The sequence below is a fragment of the Microtus pennsylvanicus genome, chromosome 4 (assembly GCF_037038515.1).
Source record: "Microtus pennsylvanicus isolate mMicPen1 chromosome 4, mMicPen1.hap1, whole genome shotgun sequence".
Taxonomy (NCBI): domain Eukaryota; kingdom Metazoa; phylum Chordata; class Mammalia; order Rodentia; family Cricetidae; genus Microtus; species Microtus pennsylvanicus.
The window spans coordinates 50,176,554-50,197,293 of record NC_134582.1 but is presented as its reverse complement, the minus strand read 5'-3'; the positions used below and the strand labels follow the sequence as shown (position 1 = coordinate 50,197,293).

General features: G+C 48.8%; 1 protein-coding gene across 2 annotated transcripts; it reads right to left on the bottom strand.

Annotated features, from left to right (window-relative positions):
* Positions 1-1,782: 1,782 nt before the first annotated feature.
* Proc (protein C, inactivator of coagulation factors Va and VIIIa) lies at positions 1,783-20,041 on the bottom strand. Of its 2 annotated transcripts, none has more exons than XM_075970874.1 (9): positions 19,971-20,041; positions 17,006-17,086; positions 16,017-16,180; positions 15,166-15,190; positions 14,907-15,044; positions 14,678-14,812; positions 5,122-5,261; positions 3,831-3,948; positions 1,783-2,478 (listed from the first exon to the last, which is right to left on the bottom strand). In XM_075970874.1, the coding sequence occupies exons 1-9, from the start codon at positions 20,014-20,016 to the stop codon at positions 1,889-1,891; spliced, it is 1,437 nt and encodes a 478-aa protein (XP_075826989.1). In that variant the 5' UTR covers positions 20,017-20,041; the 3' UTR covers positions 1,783-1,888. The 2 variants fall into 2 exon arrangements, with proteins under 2 accessions (XP_075826989.1, XP_075826988.1); XM_075970873.1 differs by having other exon boundaries at positions 16,017-16,183; positions 19,971-20,036.
* Positions 20,042-20,740: the final 699 nt, after the last annotated feature.

Genomic DNA, 20,740 nt, shown 5'->3' with positions numbered 1-20,740 from the left:
GTTCAGTTCCAAAGAAAGCACACAGAGGTCTACATTAATTACAGACTAGTTGACCCATTATCTCAGGTTTCTTATTAACTCTTACATCTTAAATTAGCCCATAACTCTTGTCTGTGTTAGCCATGTGACTTGCTACCTTTTATCAGTGAGGCATTCTCATCTTGCTTCCCCTGTATCTGGGTGATGACTACAGCCTGAGCCTTTCCTCTTCCCAGAATTCTTTTGTTCTTGTTGCCCGGCCTATACATCCTGCCTGGTCATTCCACCTATACTTCCTGCCCAGCTACTTGCCAATCAGCATTTTATTAGAATACAAATAACACTCTTTACAGGGTACAAGACCATTACCCCACAGCACACATTGGAGAGAAGTGGCTCCTAAAAGCCCTCCAACCTCATCCCCCAAAACAACTGATAGGTGGTTTAAAAAATAAAAAGCCATACCAGATCTGGGAAAGGTCAAGCCAATCTGCCTTCTGGCCTGGAGAGGAAGAGGCTCATGGGCCTCATCCATCCTGAGGAGATACAGCCCGGAGTAAGGAGAGGCTCACAGGCCCCATCCATCCTGAGGGACTATTTGAAAGTGCTGGCTGCAGGGAAGGGAGAGCCGGTTCTGCTCAGGGATGTGGACTCTGGAGTTGCCATGCTCTATGGTGCTCTTACACCAGGTCCAGATGGGCTGCGGTTAACCAGACTCTTACCCCTTTCTTCCCCTCCGCTCGCCTCTCTTCTTTCCTCCTCACACCCCACCTCTTCCTTCTCTTTTGCTCTTTTTTTTTGTGGAATTTTTCGAGACAGGGTTTCTCCGTAGCTTTTGGTTCCTGTCCTGGAACTAGCTCTTGTAGACCAGGCTGGTCTCGAACTCACAGAGATCTCCTTGCCTCTGCCTCCCAAGTGCTGGGATTAAAGGTGTGCGCCACCACCGCCTGGCTTCTTTTGTTCTTTTCAAGGGAAAGGGTTTGCTATGTTGCCCAGGCTCTCCTAACCTCTGGGACTGCAGCAATCCTCCTGCCTCAGCTTCATGAGTAGCGGGAACTACAGGTGCTGCCGCACACCCAGCTTATAACTTAATTCTCGAACAGCTTCTTCAACAAGACTGTAAAGTCATTCTGAGCATCACCTTCTGGGCATCTGGCTACTTGCCAGTGGGCTACTGATCCTCTGCCTCCTCTTGTCAAAGCTGGGGGGTTGTGTGTGTGGGTTCTCTGGCCAGCCTAGCCTACTGTGTAGATTTCAGGCCGGCGAGAGACCCCGGGTCAAAAAAAAAAGTAGACAGTGTTTGCGAAGCAACACATGGAGTTGTCCTCTAGCCTCCAAACACGTGTGTACATATGTGCATGCAACCTACACACACGCACACACCATCCCCACCACCCCACATATTCCAGCTGCCCCCAGGAGCAACGGAGAAGAGAAGCAGCTGAACTTGGGGGTGCGTCCTTGGTTTGAATCCCCGCTCCACCACATGGCCCCTCCGAGCCTCACCCGCCTCTACTGGAGGCCATTGGTGAGCTTTTCTGACCTGCAACTAGCACCCGCTCCTTCTGAAGCCTCAAGAAAGGTTCTAGTCTCTTATAGTCACATTAAAAAAAAATCCTGTCTATGAACCACCACCCCCAAGTTATATCAGCTTCGGACCCCACTGGATCCCCCCAGCCCCACAGAACTGTTTGAGTAGTTAAGCAGGTTCTTTTTTGTAAAGTACCTGGTGTATAGTAGATGCTCACTTAATGTTACTTTTCAAGGATGGCCCATAAAAAGGATGCAAAGACAGACAGGAACTCAGGTTGGCAGGTTTGTTGGGTGCCCCTTTAATGTCCTGTGCTGTGGTATTCACTAGCCCAGCCTCACTCTAAGAGTGGGGTCCAGGGATGAGCAGGGAGGGGCACTACAGACCCTGGCCCTTCAGGGAGGCGTCCTTGCTGCCAATGTAGCTGTTGATCCATTCCAGGTAGCGGCTTACTTTGGTGTAGACACCATAGTTGTTGAGTTGCCCGCAGCCCTCGCCCCAGCTCACCAAGCCCACCAGGAACCAGGTGCCCCGAAAGAAGACCACCATAGGTCCCCCACTGTCACCGTCACAGGCATCTCTGTTGTCACCAAGGATGCCCGCACACAGCATGTTCTCTGAGACCACATGGTTCATGGCCTGGATACAGTCATTTCGTGGGGCCACAGGGATGCGGATGAAGGTGAGGATAGAGGTGCGGTTTCTCCTGCCATCCTTGTCCTTGTCGGTTTGGTAGCCCCAGCCTGTCACCACCGTCTCCTGGCCGGCCTGAGTAAGCTCTCGCTCTGCCAGGCCATCGTTCGGCAGGCAAATGGGCACTATGGTCTTAGACAGAGTGGCTGGCTCAGCCAGGCGGAGCAGAGCAATGTCATTGTCACTGGTGATCCGACTGTAGTTAGGGTGGATGAGGACCTCCTTGATGTCCAGGTCCAATTCCCAGTGGTCCCTGCGGCGCAGATCGTACTCACCTGCAAGGCAAAGACGCTATCAAAGTGTGGTAGGCTGGGGGAGCCTACCTGACCGTGCTGCTTCTGCCGCCCAGCTGCGTGGTGCCCTGGACTGGGTCCCTGTTCCTCAGATCCTCAGAAAAGGTGAGTTTTCCTGCCAGGGGTATGAATAGTGGGCCCTTGGGCATAAGTTCCTAAGGGGCAGGGGGCTGGTCTGCACTCGGAATTCACAGATGGAACAATAAAATGAAGATTGAAAGAACAGAAAAGCCAGAGGCTCCTGTAGACAGAAAGGGAAGAAAGAGCAATCCTGCTGGAGAGACCAGCTCCAGGGCAGCAAGACCCAAGGGGGAGCAGCAGCAAGCCCCAGGCAGGCACTGCTAGCGAGAATGATCTGGAGCACAGAGAAGAGACAGGTCCTCCCTGGCAGCTGATGGTTCTGGGAAGTGGGGCCACGGGCCATTGTCCACACTGTAGGTGGTGTACAGCCATTGTCCACACTGTAGGTGGTGTACAGCCATTGTCCACACTGTAGGTGGTGTACAGCGTATCAATTTTGTCATTCTCAGTGCACCTTTCTTTTATTACGTGTGTGCTTACGTATGTATGTATGTGTGTGTGTGTGTGTGTGTGTGTATGTGCTTGTGTTCATAGAGGGTGCGTGTGTGTGAGCGTGCATACAGAGGCCAAAAGTCAATGTTTGGTGTCTTCCTCAATTGCTCTCCATCTTATATTGGAGGCAGAATCTCTCATTGACGCTAAAGCTCACAGGTCCAGCTAGACTGACTGGCCAGCAGACCCACGGGCCCTCCTTCTCTGCCTTTCCGGCACTGGGATTAGTTATACTCTACCACGTCTGGATTCTACATCGGTGCTGGGAACTGAACTGAACAACTTTGACTCACGTTTCTTCCTTTTGGTATAGTGTCTGCTAAAAGGCCCTCCAGAAATGGTTACAGAGTAGGGCCCAGACGTGGGGACCCTCAGACTCTTGGGGGAGCAGCTAGCAAGACGGGCCAACACTGCACAGCTTCACCCTGTCAGTTTATCCGGAGCTCACAAGGTGTCGTGGGGCTGACCATGGCTGGGTGCTGAGGCCCACGCAGAGCGGGCTCCGTAGGAGTGGGAGGGAGGAGACCTGGATGTATGATGCTCTCACAAACGTGTGGACCTAGATCTGAAATGAGCACCAGAAATTTCCCAGCTGACTGGTGTCCCAGTGTGAGCCGGGGCTAGCACAGATGCCTCTGTCCCCCAAGCGTCCTCTGTGGAGCCTAACTAGTAAGTGCCAGGATCACGCACCCTGGGACAGCAAGCCTGCTTCCCCTGCTCCGCCCAGGCCTCTGGCTGCTCGCGCCCAGCCTCCGCCTTACCGAGCCTCACAGTAAGCTTCTTGCTGTCCACCATGCAGTGGGCTGCCGTCAGCACCCAGGAGGCATGGATGAGTACGCCTCCACAGGCCAGCTTCTTCTTGGAGTCCAGAAGGATCGCCTGTAAGTGACATCGCAGACTGCCTCACAGGACTCTCCCTCCGTAGTTCCCAGCCCTCCCCTGTTCCTGGTCCCACTGGCACGCACAGCCTTCAGGTCTTTCCCCGGTGTTTTCTGTTTGTGACACTGTCTGGTATCGGCCTGTGTCAGGGACTCTTCCTTGACATAGCCTATGCAGTTCCAATAGTCACCTTCCGCCAGACCCACGTCAAAGCACTCTCGTGCTGGGGCTTGGGACAGGCCTTACATTCTCTGGGGAGCCTTTTTGGTACTCAGGCTGCTTGGGGCACCTCTCTTAGGCCTCCCTCTGCCCCTGTCCTGATGGGCATCCTGGTCCTCATCCTACTGAGCTATTCCCAGAGTTTCTAAGCTCCCCAAATTGGTGAGCTGCTAGTCTGCTCCTCATTCCAGAGCCTGGCGAAGATGAGAAACAAGTAAATGTTTGCTCCGCATTGAAGCTGGGAAGCTCAGGGTCATCTCTCCCTTCTCACTTTCTCCTACACTAGCGCCTTCTTCAGAAACATGGTCCCTACCTTAGTTCCCACCCACAAAAGCTCTGTCTCTCCATCTCTTCCTCGACACCGGAGCTCTTCCTCCTGTTTGCTCTCACCTATGCTGTGCTGGCCAGTTCTAGGTCAGCTTGACCCCAGCTAGAGTTATCTGGAAGGAGGGAACCTCAGCTGACAAGATGCCCCCATTAGACCCAACTGGGGGGCATCTTCCTAAGGAGACTGATGGAGAATGGCACAGCCCACTGTGGGCGGGGCAACACGTAGGCTCGACTCCTGCGTTCTAGAAAAAATCAGGCTGAGCAAGCGTGGAGGGAAAGCCAGTAAGCAGCATCCCTCCATGGCCTCTGCATCAATTTCTACCCCAGGTCTCTGCCCTGCTTGAGTCCCTGTCCTGATTTCCTCTGTTGATGAACTGTTGTTGTAAGCCAAACAAACTCTTTGCTTCTCAAGTTTCTTTGGCCATGGTGTTTTGTCACAGCAACAGTAACTGTAACTAAGACACTTGCCTTTCCCTGCACGTGCCCATTCCAGCTCCAACCCCAGCTCCAACCCCAGCCCCCTGCCCATACACTTCTCCCTCTGACCCCCTGCTCCCTCAAGCAGCAACACTTCTCTCACGCCAGCAGGGGTCCCAGAAGACTGTCTCTCCTCCATGCCCTCACCTGCCAAGGACTGTCTCCCTGCTTCGTCAGTGTTCCGTTGACAATCCTTGGATCTTGTTCTAGTTCATCTTCTGGGTCTGTGTTCCTGTTCTTGCGTTTCTTCTCCATCCGCCTCCCCAGCTTTCCGCACGGAAAATTCACTGAGAGTAAAAGAGGGGTGGTAAAGGGTCTCCCTGGCATGACTCCCAGAACCCTCTCGTCTGTAGGCTAGCTAGGCTGCCACCGCGGAGGATTCAAGAAGCTTGGGACTCAAAATCAAATGGTGCCACCTACTGGCCAAGCACTGTTACTACCTAAGTGTCCCTGAGCTGCTGATGAAAGATATCGCGGATTCATTATACTCCAGGGTTATGGGTGATCGATTATCCCCAAGATATGTAAGAAAAGGCTCCTGTTTGGATGTTACCAAGCTCCTAGGGAGATGATAAATTACATGGACGGGTCTGCGGATATGACTCAGTTAGTAGGATGCTTGCCTAGCACACATACGGCCCTGGGTGAGATCCCTACTGCATGAACCAGGCATAGTAACACACATCTGTAACCACAGCATTGGGAAAGTAGGGCAGAAGGATCTGAAATCCAAGGTCATCTTAGGCTACACAGTGAGTTTGAGGTCAGCCTGGGCAACATGTGACCCTATCTCAAAGTAGGGGGGCAGATTATGGAGAAAAGGCTTAGTATTTTTTTCTCTCTAAAAAATACTATGTTACGTGAATGTTTTACCTGCATGTATGCAAGTACACTGCGTTTAGGTACACTGCATGTGTCTGGTGCCCTCAGAGGCAGGAAGAGGTCACCAGATTCTCTGGAACTGGAACTAAGGATAAATGGAAGCTGCCTTGTGAATCACAGTCCTGTGCAAGAACAGCAAGTACTCTAAATTGCTGAGTCATCTTTCCAGCCCAGAAGGGTGTGTGTATGTGTGTCCCTGCGTGTGCCTGTGTGTGTGTATGCGTGCATTTGCACATGCGTGTAGAAGCCAGAGGTCAACATTGAGTGTCTTTCTTGTTTCTGCACTTTATTCTTGAGACGGCCTCTCACTGAGTGTAGAGCGTGATTGGCAGTGACCCCTAGGGATCCTCCTGCCTCTGCCCCTCCCTCTCAGCACGCTGAGGCTACAGGCGCACATAACCATGTCTGGCTTTTTTAATGCAGATGCTGGGGATCTAAACTCAGGTCTTTGTGCCTGCATGGGAGCTGTCAGCCAAGCTGTCTCCAGCTCTGGGCGATTCATTTTGAAACCTCTCTTCCGATAGCAGTGGGCACACGGTGGAAATCCAGGGGCTGCTGGTCTCGGAGGTCTGCTCCTAGAAATGTTGAATGCTAGTAGGGGGATCTAAGCTGGTGAAGTGGAGAAACACCATCAGCAGGGGAAGTGAGGAATGGCAGAACGGAAAGCAGACAGCAGCAATGAAATTCCAGAAACTGGCCAGTAGGTAGACATAGTAACTGGCTTGGCAAACCGAGAAGCAAAAGTCTCTCCTCGAAGCAAAGTTCCCAGAAGCTGGGATTTCACAGACAACACCTTTCTGGAGTCCTCTAAAGCCAGGGGTGGAGGCAGTACAGATAAGACTGCAGGTGGGGTGTGGTGCGAGCTGACAAGGGAGTCTTGGAGAGCCCTCCTCATGGTTTGCCTCCCCTTTCTCACCTAAAGAGGTCCATTCCTGCAGAAGGGGAATCAGAGGCCGTGAGAAAAGACTACAGACAGTTCTGTGGCCCAGTGGCATGGCTAGAGGGCCTCAGGCTGCAAAAATGACAGAGCCTCTGCCCGTTCTGCTCCTGGGTGCTGGAAGGCCACTGAGAGCACCCACCAGCCTTGTAGGCACTCTCCTCAAACCCTGCCGCAGTGTTCAGACCTAAGGATCCAAACCAAGTGTCTGCAGATGACTCTAGCCTTCAGGAAAGCTTGCAGGAAGGCAGGCCCGTGGGGACTTCTTGAAACTTCCTGGACAAGTATCATTTCAAAATACAAAGTTTAGGACCTAGAGAAATGCTTCAGCATTGGGAAGCACTGACTGCTCCCCTGGAAGACCCAAGTTCAATTCCCAGCAGCCACATGGTGGTTCACAGCTGTCTATAGCTCCAGTTCCAGGGGATCAATTGAAACAGACATGCAAGTGGTACACACACACACTCGCACGCACACACACGCGTGCGTGCAAGCAAAATACTTATTCACATAAAATAAACAAGTCTCTAAAAAATTACCCAGTTTAAATGTGTGTTTTTGTACAGTGACTAGTAGATAAAGTTGAAAATAGTTCCCTGAAAAAATGTAAAGTCAGGCCTGGGGACAAAGCTCGGGTGGTAGAACGCTTGCCTGGCATGCTTAAAGCTCTGTTTCACCCCGGTACCAAATAAAATCAAGTGTGCATGCCCATAGTCACAGAACTCTGGAGATAGAGGCAGGAGGATGAGGCAATCAGCCATCCCCAGCAATACTATGAGCTCAAGGCCAGCTTGAGATGCATGAACTTGGGAAAGGTCAGATATGAAAAATAGAAGAGGTGATAAGCATCAATGTTGTAAGAGATCCAGAAAGACAACAAAGAAAGCACAGGGGAGAGGGCCAACCAAATAATCTCAAGGTGAAGGGAGCAGTGAACAACCTTCAGGCATTCAACCTCTCCCCTCTTCCCCACACCCAGTTCCCCAGCCTCATCCACATTTCTGTAGCCAAGTGTAGCCTCTCCTTCCTTGCCCCACCACCAGCAGATTAGGAAGATCTCCTAAGGCTCCCTCAGCACCATCCTGTTGTCTCAGCCTCCACCTTGCACAGGCAACTCCCTGAATACCAGTGGCCACACCTGGCAGGACCCCAGAAGCATTCACTACCAGGCAACCCATAGCCATAGCACTCCATAAGAACCAGAAAGGGCAACAGAAATCAATGAAGAGAACACCATCAGCACTTAACATTACAATCATCCCAAACCTGGATGCTTAGCCACCAGTGTCAAAGTACAACCAACAACAACCAGGACAATATGTCTCCACAGAAGCCCAGCAACCCTACTACAGCAGGCCTGGAATATAGTTGAATTACCAGACAAGGACTTCAAAATGGCCTTTATGAATATACTGCAGGTCCTTAAAAAGGAAATTAACAAATCCATTAAGAAATCCATGAAAACCAAAACAGTGTAATGAGGGGAAGAAAACAGTTTAAGACTTACAAGTGCAAATATAATCAATAAAGAAAATTCAAACAGAGGGAAAACTGGAAATGAAAAGTTTAGGAACTTGAGCAGGGAACTCAGAGGCAAGCCTCACCAACAAAATACAAGAAATGGAAGAGAAAATCTTAGGCATTGGAGATAAGATAGAATAAGTGGACATCTCAGTCAAAGAAAACATTAAATATTAAAAAAATTCAGGTACAAAACATCCAGGAAACCTGGGACACTAAGAAAAGACCAAGTCTAAGAATAATAGGAAGGAGAAGAAATCCAGACAAAAGATACAGAAAATATTTTCAACAAAATCATAGAAGAAAATTTCCCCAACCTAAAAAAGGAGATAACTATCAAGGTGCAAGAAGCATACAGACCACCAAACAAACTGGACCAGAAAAATGGATTCCCCTCCTCACCTAAGAACAGTAAACATATGCTGTGGGATAATCTCTTGTATACTGTGAAGATTTGCCATTCGAATTGGTTTAATAAAATGCTGATTGGCCAGTAGACAAGCAAGAAATATAGGTGGGGCAACCAGACTAAGAATGATGGGAAGGAGAAGGTTGGATTGAGGAGTCACCAGCCAGATGCAGAGGGAGCAGGAGATGAATGTGCCATGCTAATAAAGGTACCGCCACATGGCAGAGTATAAATAAAGCATATGGACTAACTTAAAATGTAAGAGTTAGCTAGCAACAAGCCTGAGCTATTGGCCAATCATTTATAAGTAATATTAAGCCTCTGAGTCAATTATTTGGGAAGGAGTCGCTGGGTATTTGGGAACAGGCAGGCAGTTGGGAGAGAAACTTCCAAATACATATTGTGCCCAATGTGGGGCACAAATCCACAACTCTAGGATTAAGATGTGGACCCAGGAACAGAGTGGGGCAATAATCATGGCTTCTGCTGGTACCTCTGCCATGAAGCTAAGTTCTCAGAACCAATGAATGGGGTAGAGCCAATCACCAAAGCACTGCTTTGGTCCTAGCCATGCTGCTTAGCAGTTTAAATAGTCATATGGTTAGAAAAAGAAAGAGATATGCAGTAAAGATAGATTCAGGCAAAACCCCTCTAAACAGGTTACAGTGTGTTTAAAAATATGTATATAGGCTTGAAAGAGAGCAGAAAGAGGATAGAGGAAGTCCTTAAAAAGGAAATCAAGTAAACAAATATAATAAGCCCTGTAAAGATGAGAAATACATAGAGAGTCTGGATACTGTGTGTATTGTATTATCTTTACATTTTTTGACTGCTAATGAACAAATGATAACTTCCGAGAGACATTTGATTATGAAAGCTGCTAGAGTAAACCAACCTACATATTTTTAAGAATATCTTGACTTCAAAATTTAAGTTAAAAGATATGTTTCTTTAGAAAATGTAATTTTAGGAAATGAGAGGCTGTGTATTCATTCTGGGTAAAGAAAAATCAGGTTTGATTGAGGAAGAGCCCCTGAAAAATCTCTGATGAAAACAGATGACCCAGATGATCCAATGTTTCTGGAGAGTGTCTCTGTTGCAGTTTCCTCTGAGTTCTATATCCAGAACAGCTTCAAGGCTGCTCGTTGAGATGATCCAGACCCACAGAATACTCCAGTCAGGACAGGACCATAATCCTAAATCTTCCCAGGGTTCTTCAAAGATTCCCAGTGCCCCCAATCAGCAGGAAATAGTCTAGAAAACTATGCCCACATTCTCAAAAATAAATCATGAATGTTTGTCATCATTTAGGGGGTTGGTTACAAGTTGTTATGAACAATGGTCAAAAAAAAACTAAACCAAAGAGATTAGATTCAAGGATCTTGTTCTGAAAAGAAAGAGGGAGAATGTAGAAATGATAGGATGAAAGAGTAGATTATTGTATCTACTTTAATCCAAAATACAACTGTTAATCTTACATATTTTACATTTGTATGGATTTTGGCTTATTGATACAAATTTAAAGTTAATTTTGTTATACTTTATGTATATTTCTACTCTTGTTTAGGGTATTATGTTTATGCAGTGAGAGTCAGAGATAGGCAGATCTCTGTGAGTTTGTTACCAGCCTGGTCTACAGCTTGAGTTCCAGGATAGGCTCCAAAGCTACAGAGAAACCCTGTCTCAAAAAAAAAAAAAAAACCAAAAAGAGTAATATGTAATTAAGAAATACAGATTAACGGTCATCTGTAATAGCAAACTTATAGTCATGTTAGATATGTTTTCAAGGTTATACAGAGATATATTTCAGATAGATAAGCAATATTCAAACACTTCAAAGTCATTTAAAATGTTTTAAGAACTCAGACTTTTCTCAACAGTGAGAACAGTGCTGCTCCTGGCAGCAACAATTACTTCAAAGAGGATGATGGACACCAAAGAAACTCTGTATGGAGTTTGTCTTCTTTTTTGCAAAAGCTAGCAATATGGGCAAAGAAACTACCCTTGCCTCAATTGCTGATAGTTACTGTCCAAACTGGACCAGCAGGATGCAAAAAGGGTGACTGATAAACTTTGCCAAGACAAGGTAGGATAGTCCTTCAAAATTACCTGCTTCACAGGAAAGTCTGTCAAATATGTTAAGTCTGTAAGGCAGTCCCCAACATTACAGAGGAACTTTGGGTGACTGTTCAGGCAGTTTGAGTTCCTTGTCATTAGGTAACATTTCACCTTCTGGGGTATTTGATGGGGTAGAAGACTAAATAGTTACAGTTTTCTTTAGTTATGATAAAAGAAAAATTAGGTACAAAACTTTGGACTCACAAAGATAAGATAGATAATAGAGTATTTTTTATCTAATTTTCTGAAATACAAATAGCCTGGATATTGTAACTGTAATTCTAACTTGATAATTGTTTTTGTCATTTACAATCTTACTATGTTAAAGTTAAAACCATCCTTTTTAATTAGACAAAAAGGAAGAAATGCTGTAAAAGAATCCTCTGTAAAGATTAGTCACTCCAGCACTTGGGAGGCAGAGGCAGGTGGATCTCTGTGAGTTCAAGGCCAGCCTGGTCTACAAGAGCTAGTTCCAGGACAGGCTCCAAAGCTACAGAGAAACCTTGTCTCAAAAAAAAAAAAAAAAAAAAAAAAAAAACAAAACAAAACAAAAAAAAAAACACTGATTGACCAGTAGCCAGACAGGAAAGTATAGGTGGGGCAACCAAAGTAAAGATATGATGGGAAAAAGGGCAGAGTGAGGAGCTGCCAGCCACAGCCAGATGCAGAGGGAGGAGGAGATGAATGTATCATGCTAATAAAAATACTGCCACGTGTCAGAGTGTAAATAAAGAATATAGGTTAATGTAAAACGTAAGAGTCAGCTAGTAATAAACCTGAGCTATCGGCCAAGCATTTATAAGTAATATTAAGCCTCTGAGTAAATTATTTGTGAAGCAGATGGGCAGGAGAGAAACTTCCAATTATAAACACAAAGAACAAAAAAATATTAAAAGCTGGAATTGAAAAAGGGAAAAGACAAAATAACAAACAAAGGCAAATCTATTAGAATAACACCTGGCTTTTCCATGGAGACTCTAAAAGCAAGAGGGTCCTAAACAGATGTTCTACAAACTCTAAGAGATCACAGATGCCAGCCCAGAGTACCCAGCAAAGCTTTCAATCACAGTAGGTGGAAAGAGAAAGACAAATGGTGTTGGTCAGATTGGATGGTTGCAAGTAGAAGAAGGCAAATAGATCTATCTTTAGCACTCTGCACAAAATTCTACTACAAAGGGAATTAAAGACCTTAACACAAGGACAGATACACTAAACTGATAGAAGAGAAAGTAGATAATAGCCTTGAACTCATTTATACAGGCAAAGACTTTCTGAACAGAACAGTGATATTACAGGCATTATGATCAATATTAATAACTGGGACCTCATGAAACTGAAAAGCTTGTGTAAGGCAAAGGGCACCATTATTTGGACAAAGTGGCAGGCTACAGAATGGAAAAAGATCTTTACCAATTATTTATCTGATAGAGGGCTGATACTTAAAATGTATAAAGAACTCAAAAAACTGGACATCAAGAAAACAAGCCAACTAAAAATTTTTGTATGGCTCTAAACAAGTCTCAAAAAAAGAAACTCCAACATGTGTGAAGCACTTAAAGATATTTTCAGCATCCTTAGAGGGAAAATGCAAATCAAAACTACTTTGAAATTTCATCTTACAGTAAGCAGAATGTCCAAAATCAATAAAAACAATGACAGCTCATACTGTCAAAGAGTAAGGGGAACACGTGTCTGTTGCTGGTGGGAGTACAAACTTGTCCAGTCCCTATGGAAATCAATGTGGCAGTTACTCAGGAAGATGGGAATCAATCTATCTCAAGATCCAGCTATATCACTCTTGGGTGTATACCCAGGATGCTTCTTCCTACTACAGAGACACTTGCTCAACCATATTTATAATAGCCAGAAACTGGAAACAACATAGATGTTTGTCAGTGGGTGAACGGATAAAGATAATGTGGTATGTTTACAGATTGAAATATTACTCATCTCTAAAATAAATAAATGAATAAAATCATGAAATTCTCAAGTAAATAAATGAAATTGGGAAAAAAACCATCCTGAGTGAGGTAACTCAGGTGGTCTATCTTCTCTTGTGTGTGGATGTCAGTTGCTAAGTCATCGACAAGCAAGCTACAGTCCATATAACCACAGAGGGTAGGTAGAGAGTGAGGGGCTGTGGAGGACAGCTGGCTCTCCCGAGGAAGGGGAAATGGAATAGACAGTTATAGAGAGGGAAGGAACTGGAATGGGAGGATCAAATGGGGGGGCGAGTTGGGGTGGAGTGGGGAATATGAGGAGGGATGGATAAAACTATGGGCCATTTGAGGGGTTATGTGGAAGCCTAGCACAGGAGAAGCTTCTTATAGCATATACATATATGAAGGCACTCTAAATGAAATTGCCAAATAATAAGGGAGACAGAGGTACAACAGGACATTTCTTGTCACCAAAGGAAGCTTCCAGCACCAGGAATGGACTGCATCTAATTGAGTTCTTTGCCAAAGGTGTCCCACGGGAACCTCCAAACAACCTAGCCTTTTGCCAAGGCTACTGGTGGCTCTCCACAGACTGAAGGTAAAGTAATGTCCTGTCATGGACTAGTATTCATGGCACTGGAAGGCACGCTACATGCTACCCAAGGGGAAAGGCAAACACCAACCTATAAACCCTTCCATCTACAAGAGTGCCCTGCAAGACACGCTGGTGCAATAGTGGCACAAAGCTTGTGGGAGTAGCCAACCAGCCAATGTCTGAGTTAAGGCCCATTCCGTGAGACAGAACCCTCACCCAATGCTTCTTGGTGGTCAAAAACCTGAGACTAGATAGGTCAGGGACTTGGGGACTTAGGGGAAAACCAAATATTATTGTTTTACTAAAGGAATGTAGCAATAAAATGGCTCTTAAGGACATTCTGTTGTACTCATAGAGCAGTGCCTTGCTCAACCATCATCAGAGATAGCTTCCTCCTGCAGGAAATGAGACACAGAGTCCAACAGGCAGACAACACACAGAGAATGAGAGGCCTTGGAATACTCAGCCCTAAAAGAGACGTCTCCATCAAATTCTTCCCCTCAGGGTTCAGGGTACTGTGGAAGAGGAGGCAGAAAGAGTGTAAGCGCCAGAGGGGATGGAGGGCACCAAGGAATCAAGGCCTTCTAGACACAGCGTATGAACTCACAAAGACTGTGGCAGCATGCACAGGGCCAGCGTGGGTCTGCACCAGCTGAGTGGAGAAGTGGACACATACCCCATTCCTATACCAGCAGCTATCTCCAACTGATAGCCGTTTGCAAATGAAAAGTAAGTGTTCTCCAAGGGAACCTTCCTGGGGAAACAAACCACTCTTAAGGTCTTAAGGGTTGGCTCCATGCCCAGCAGTAAATGGCCAACACAGAATCAAGTCAGCTGGAGGTTCTTTCGCAATGAGAAGCCAGGGCTTTTTCTGTAACCTTACAGATCCTCAGCGATACATACTATGGCTTCCTGTTTCGGGTCTTTATGGGATTCCCGAGTGTGCAAGTGTGTGTGTGTGTGTGTGTGTGTGTGTGTGTGTGTGTGAGAGAGAGAGAGAGAGAGAGAGAGAGAGAGAGAGAGACAGAGACAGAGAGAGACAGAGACAGAGACAGAGAGACAGAGAGACAGAGAGACAGACAGACAGACAGACAGACGGAAACAGAAGACTGCTGTGCTCCAGGGTATGTCCAGGGATGCCTGAAGGTTGGCAAATAAAGAGACTACATACAGGGTCCGGGAAGTGAGGAGCGGGGTATGTCCACCTGTCTTGGGTCCTCAAGATGTGTTAGCTTTCGGGGATGCCCTTCCTCCCTGCCTGCCTTAGGCCAGATGCTCTTTGCAGGCCTGCCTGGGCTCACCGGTAGACTTGCAGCGCTTGTGGTCGTCTGCCAGCTGGTAGCCCGGAGCGCAAGCGCAGCGCCGACTGCCGCCTTCCTCCAGACAGTAGTGCACGCAGCCGCCGTTGTTCACCTGACAGTCGTGGTATTGCCGCTCTGTGCGACAGAGGAGTGCAGACAGCTCGTGGTGGCCCTACTAGTTCCAGATCCCACCTCAGACCACCTCACTGCCTCGCAGAGGTCCCCTCACCCTCCTGGCAGAACCTGCCCTCCCAGCCTTTATCGCAGAAGCAGCTGAAGCTGCCCAGGCTGTCGATGCATGTGCCATGCCCGCAGCATGGGTTGTTGCACTTGTGGTCCAAGGGCGGAGCCTCGCACTGGTCACCATCTGTGAAAGACAGAGGGACGGGGCAGTAGAGGATGTGGGTACCTCCATTTTCCTTCCAACCTCCACCGACCTGGAGCAAGCTTCGATTATCCATCCATCCAGGCGGCTGGGACTCACTCACCGAAGTACTTGATCCAGAAGGCCAGCTGTGGCGGGAAGAGAGGGTTGAGTGTCAGGGCCCAGCACCGCTACTAGGGGACACCCTTAAGGCACTGCCTCCTCCTGGATACCAGCTGTCCAGTGAGTGGAAAGGGCTTTCAGACAACCAGCTGCCTTAGTGCTCCTGGCTGCCCACCCCACAACATCCCTTTCCACGCAGCAGGACTCTCCCCACCGGGTCATCTACTCCCACAGCAGCGTCCTCAGTGGAAAGAATCTAAAGCCCTCACAGATTGTTCTGCCCCCTTTGGACCATCCAGGCTTGAGACATGACTTGCTGGCTCAGAGTCTGTGTTCTAACTAGCCCTCAACTGACTGAGGCTCAGAGTGCCCCGTGGGGACAGACATTAGAAAGTCCTGGTCAAGCCCGGCGGTGGTGGCGCACACCTTTAATCCCAGCACTCAGGAGGTAGAGACAGGAGAATCTCTGTGAGTTCGAGGCCAGCCTAGTCTACAGAGCGAGTTCCAGGACAGGCTCCAAAAGCCTTGTCTCGAAAAACAAAACAACAAAACAAAACAAACAAAAAGTCCTGGTCACACACCTAACCATAAGGTAAGGGGCAGCGTGGAGGTGAAGACCACCTGGTCACATGAAGGGACCGCTGGAGAGATGCCCAGACCTTCTTTACCCTGACATTAGTTTCATGGTCCTGGTTCCTATAGTCCCCTGTGCTCTGACCAAGCCTTTAAATAAGGTTAGCATCCATCAACTCTTACAACTCTAAGAAGATCCCCAATGGTGGTCATCACGCCCTCTCCAGCCCCCAGCCCACCCCTGAGCCCCACCCTCTGGACCTAGCCATGCAGCCTTACTGTGTCGTCCACATTTTGGAAAATCTCCTTGGCCTCCTCAAAGTCACAGATCTCCTCCACGCACTCCCGTTCCAGGTTGCCCGGCCGCATCTCCTCCAGGAAAGTGTTGGCACGTTTGGCCCGCAGCACCTGATGGGCACGCTCACTGCTGGAGAACACTGGGTCTGCTTTGGGATGGGAGTCAATGTGGTGGAGGGACGCAAGAGAAGCCAGGGGGGATCTGAAGAACCCCAGCTAGAGCCTGGGAAGACCTCAAGTCCTCGCCTTATTATTATTATTACTATTACTATTATTATTATTCAGAGCATCCCAGGAAGGATGCTGTGCCCTGCTCTACTGCTCCGTTCCCAGATCCCCGCGGGAGAACAGCAGCAGGGCCCTTCTGACACAGACAGACCTTGCTTTGAAGGCACACTCAACAACGTGTGCTGTGCAGAGTGGAGTGCATAGGGTCAACGCCAGACCTTGCCGCTTTTAAAACTGCAGGTATGTGTGCATGAGAAACAGCCTGACATAGTGCTGTCCAATAATAAATAAATGAGAGTAGTAAAGACTAAGACAGCAAAGTGAAATCCGTCTCACACGTCTCCCAGCGGAGCTGAGTGAGCCCGGCTAGCCTCACCCTTGATTTCCCACACCCTCCCATCTCTTCCCCTTGAGCAGGGGCACCTGGAGAACAGAGACCTGTCAGTCCGCTCTGAGAGATGCCCATCTTGGGTAGGAGGACAAGAGCTAAGAGGGAGGGACTGGATCAGAAGCATGCAGTAGGGCTTGGGCAGTGAGTGTAGAGGAAGCCGTGGCCACCTGAGCTGAGGTAGCAGAGGAGGGAGAGCGCTGGGATGGGCAGGGCAGCCTAGAAAAGGACTTGGTAAACAGAACACTCAGGGAAGGACCCAAGTTCAGGAGACAGCCGGTTCATTTACGCTGGCGCCACAGGAAACCAGTGGAGGTTCTGAGGGTTTTTTGCACAGGGGTGGAGACCGTCTTACCAAGAGGTGTGCTAGAAATTCCCCAGGCGGCCAGGAACAGCAGGAAGATTCTGACTTGCCACATCCTGGAGCTGCTGACACCTGTCTGAGGAGAACCTCTAAGCTCCAAGGACATCCACAGTTGCTCTGCCCTCAACCCCCGAAAGTGGAATGAAAGGGTCGTCCCTGAGCGGGGGAGACATTTTACTCCCTAAAGCACTTGTTGTAGAAACATGAAGACTTGAATCTGATCCCCAGAACACATGTAAAACTAAAACAAAAATCTAGGTGCCCTGGCATGTTCTTGCAATCCCAGTACTGGGGAGGCAGAGGCAGCAGAGCCCTGCAGATGGCTGGCCGGCAGCCAGGATTGTTAGCTTGCCTGTCCAGCTCCAGTTGACCAGCTCCCGGCCAGTAGGAGGCCCTGTCTCAAAACAAGGTGAATAGGTCCTGAAGAAAATATCTGAGATCTATCTCTTGCCTCCCCTTGTGTGTGTGCGCATGCACAAGAATGAAAGAAAAGGTAAGAAAGGGAGGGAGAGAGGGAAGGACACCTCTGTGTGCTCATTGTCTCTGTGGCGGCTGGGCTGGGAGTAGGTTACACTGTTCACAGACAAACAGTCATTTGGCCTTTAGAGCTGGACACACACCAGGTACCTGAAAACAGAGAAGTCACTGCCTGGGGGCAAATTCCAGTGCGTAGGGCAGGGCAGGAGAGAGAGAGAGAGAGAGAGAGAGAGAGAGAGAGAGAGAGAGAGAGAGAGAGAGAAGTATTTGACAAGATGTTTACATGTTCCATGCCTTAAGTGTAAAATGGATAGTGTTGCTGGAATAGGGACCCACAGAAGGCCCCCGTGTGTGCACAGGCGTGTGCAGTGTGGAGACCAGGAGGCCCCGTGTGTGCACAGGCGTGTGCAGTGTGGAGACCAGGAGGCCCCGTGTGTGCACAGGCGTGTGCAGTGTGGAGACCAGGAGGCCCCCGTGTGTGCACAGGCGTGTGCAGTGTGGAGACCAGCAGGCCCCCATGTGTACACAGGCGTGTGCAGTGTGGAGACCAGCAGGCCCCCATGTGTGCACAGGCGTGTGCAGTGTGGAGACCAGGAGGCCCCTGTGTGCACAGGCGTGTGCAGTGTGGAGACCAGGAGGCCCCCGTGTGTGCACAGGCGTGTGCAGTGTGGAGACCAGCAGGCCCCTGTGCGCACAGGCGTGTGCAGTGTGGAGACCAGGAGGCTCCTGTGTGCACAGGCGTGTGCAGTGTGGAGACCAGGAGGCCCCCGTGTGCACAGGCGTGTGCAGTGTGGAGACCAGGAGGCCCCGTGTGTGCACAGGCATGTGCAGTGTGGAGACCAGGAGGCCCCTGTGTGCACAGGCGTGTGCAGTGTGGAGACCAGGAGGCCCCCGTGTGTGCACAGGCGTGTGCAGTGTGGAGACCAGGAGGCCCCCGTGTGTGCACAGGTGTGTGCAGTGTGGAGACCAGGAGCCCCCCGTGTGTGCACAGGCATGTGCAGTGTGGAGACCAGGAGGCCCCCGTGTGCACAGGCGTGTGCAGTGTGGAGACCAGCAGGGGACCTTGGCTGTCCTTACCCAGGCATTGCCCACTTTTTCTCCCCAAGTTTTTGTGTGTTTGTTTTCTGAGGCAGTCATGGTTGTTCCGGAACTTGCTATGTAGACCAGGCTGGCGTTGAACTCATAGAGATCTGCCTGCTTCTGCCTCCCAAGTGTTGAAACTAAAAGGTGCACCACCCTGCCTGCTTTCCACCTTGTTGTTCGAGACAAGCTCTCACAGCCTGGAACTCATCAAGCAGGCTGGTTAGCCAGCAAGCCCAAGCAAGGGATCTGCTGGTTTCTGCTCTCTAGCAGTAGGAGTTTAAGTGGGTGCCACCACACATGACTTTTTTATTTTTAAAGAAAACATGTGTTCTAGGACAACAACTGAGGTCCTCACCTTTATAAGGTAAGCACTGTTTCAACTGAGCCATCTTCCCAGCTTCCCCACCTCTCCTCCAAGCTGCTAAAGAAGTATTGGATACTGGATGGGGGTTGCAGCTCAGTAGGAGAGAACATGTTTAAGACTCTGGGTTCAATCCTCCAACACTAGAACACACCACACACACACACACACACACACCACACATACACACACCACACCACACACACACACATACACACACCACACACATACACACACCACACCACACACACACACACACATACACACACCACACACACATACACATACCACACATACACCACACACACATACACACACCACACACACACACACACACACCACACACACACTACACACATACCATACATACACCACACACACATCACACAAACCACACACACACCACACAGTCTCCACTCACTGTCACTGGCTCGGTCGAGGTTTACAACCACCCAATAGGTGAGCATTAATGTTTCCAGCCCCATTTCACGGGAAGGAACCGAGAAGCCCAGAGGAGATGAGTGGCTTATCTACACCTAAGAGGAGGGCAGAGTTTGGTTTTAAGGACAAGCCTATGTGGTCCTAGCTCTGGAACCTTAATCTGTGCTCCAAACCAATAGTCACCCTTCAAGGCCTCTACTGTCCCCAAGACCAGGTGGGCAGGCCCTCCCGGCCTTCCATTCCTCCTTCACTGACTTCCTGGTTTATAGGTTCCATCTTAGAGAACAGGGTGCCGTGAGGTAGTGGGGGCTCTGGATATTGAGAGGCCTCTGAGGATGGCTCTGGGTCATGGAGGTTCCCTGGACTGAGCCCCACTTGATCTGCATAATCGGATGTGTCCTGAGGGCCAATTGAATTATAGGAAATGTCAGTCCATACTTTGGTCTAGAGAGAGTCTGGGCCCCGTTTCCCTTGGCCCCAAGCTTCAGTCAACCTGGAGATCCTTGGCTCAAGGTTTCCCCCTTCCTCACAGCCTGACTCTCTTCCCCATCCAGTCCTCCACAGCCTTGAGGTCTTGCCTTGAGGGGGACTTACCGGGGTGGGCCAAGGAGAAACTGCAATTTCGTCCTGGTGCCGCCATGTCAGTCTGGGAGTTGGGTTAATCCATAACCACAAATATTTGCTTTAGCCCTCAGTGTTGAACCTCCCTCTCCCCTGACAAACAAACTAAAAGGTTTTCTGTTCCCGGCTCTGTAAGGCTTCATATGTTCAATGCTCACCTCTGCCTACCAAAGAAATTGTCTAGAAGAGAGGGATGGGGGAAGGGAGGGTTGAGCATGTTTGAGCAGACTGGCAAATATGGTCTTATTTTAGCCTCACAGAGACTGGCTGAGAGCGGAATGGGAACCTTTACAAATAAACAAACATATTATAGCTTGTTTATGGGGAGGACACTCAAAAGTATTTCCATATTTCATCAAACCCAGGATGCCATAAGAGACAAAACCGCCTTACTGCCCCCTCCGTTCTACGGGAGAGGACTCTCGGAAGTCTTCATTACTTGTCCAAATAGAAGGAGTTGGCTGGAGGCAGGCCGGGGCTAGAACAAGGCTTCCGGTTCACCTGGCCACTTTGTGAGCTAGTGAGAAAAAGGGAGGGTGACTCAGGAAAACTGCAGGGTGCTGCCAGCTAAGATGTCTGGGAAAGAGAGAGGCAGACATAGCCCTCGCTATGTTCTGCAAGCTGTCAGCATTTCCCAAGCACCTTCCTTCCTTGAGACTGGCTCTACCAGGAAACCTGCCATCTTTTCACTGCCCTAAGGCTCTTGACGATTTTACCCTGCTCCTCCACAAAGTCTTTGTTCT

Excerpts from the sequence above, each read along its gene's own strand:
- Proc (XM_075970873.1), bottom strand. The coding sequence starts at position 20,016 with ATGGCGGCACCAGGACGAAATTGCAGTTTCTCCTTGGCCCACCCCG. Across the intron at positions 17,087-19,970 it reads TTTCTCCTTGGCCCACCCCG|GTGTCAGCAGCTCCAGGATG; the intron begins GTAAGTCCCCCT and ends CTCCTCAGACAG. Across the intron at positions 5,262-14,677 it reads CAAGCGCTGCAAGTCTACCG|TGAATTTTCCGTGCGGAAAG; the intron begins GTGAGCCCAGGC and ends TTTTACTCTCAG.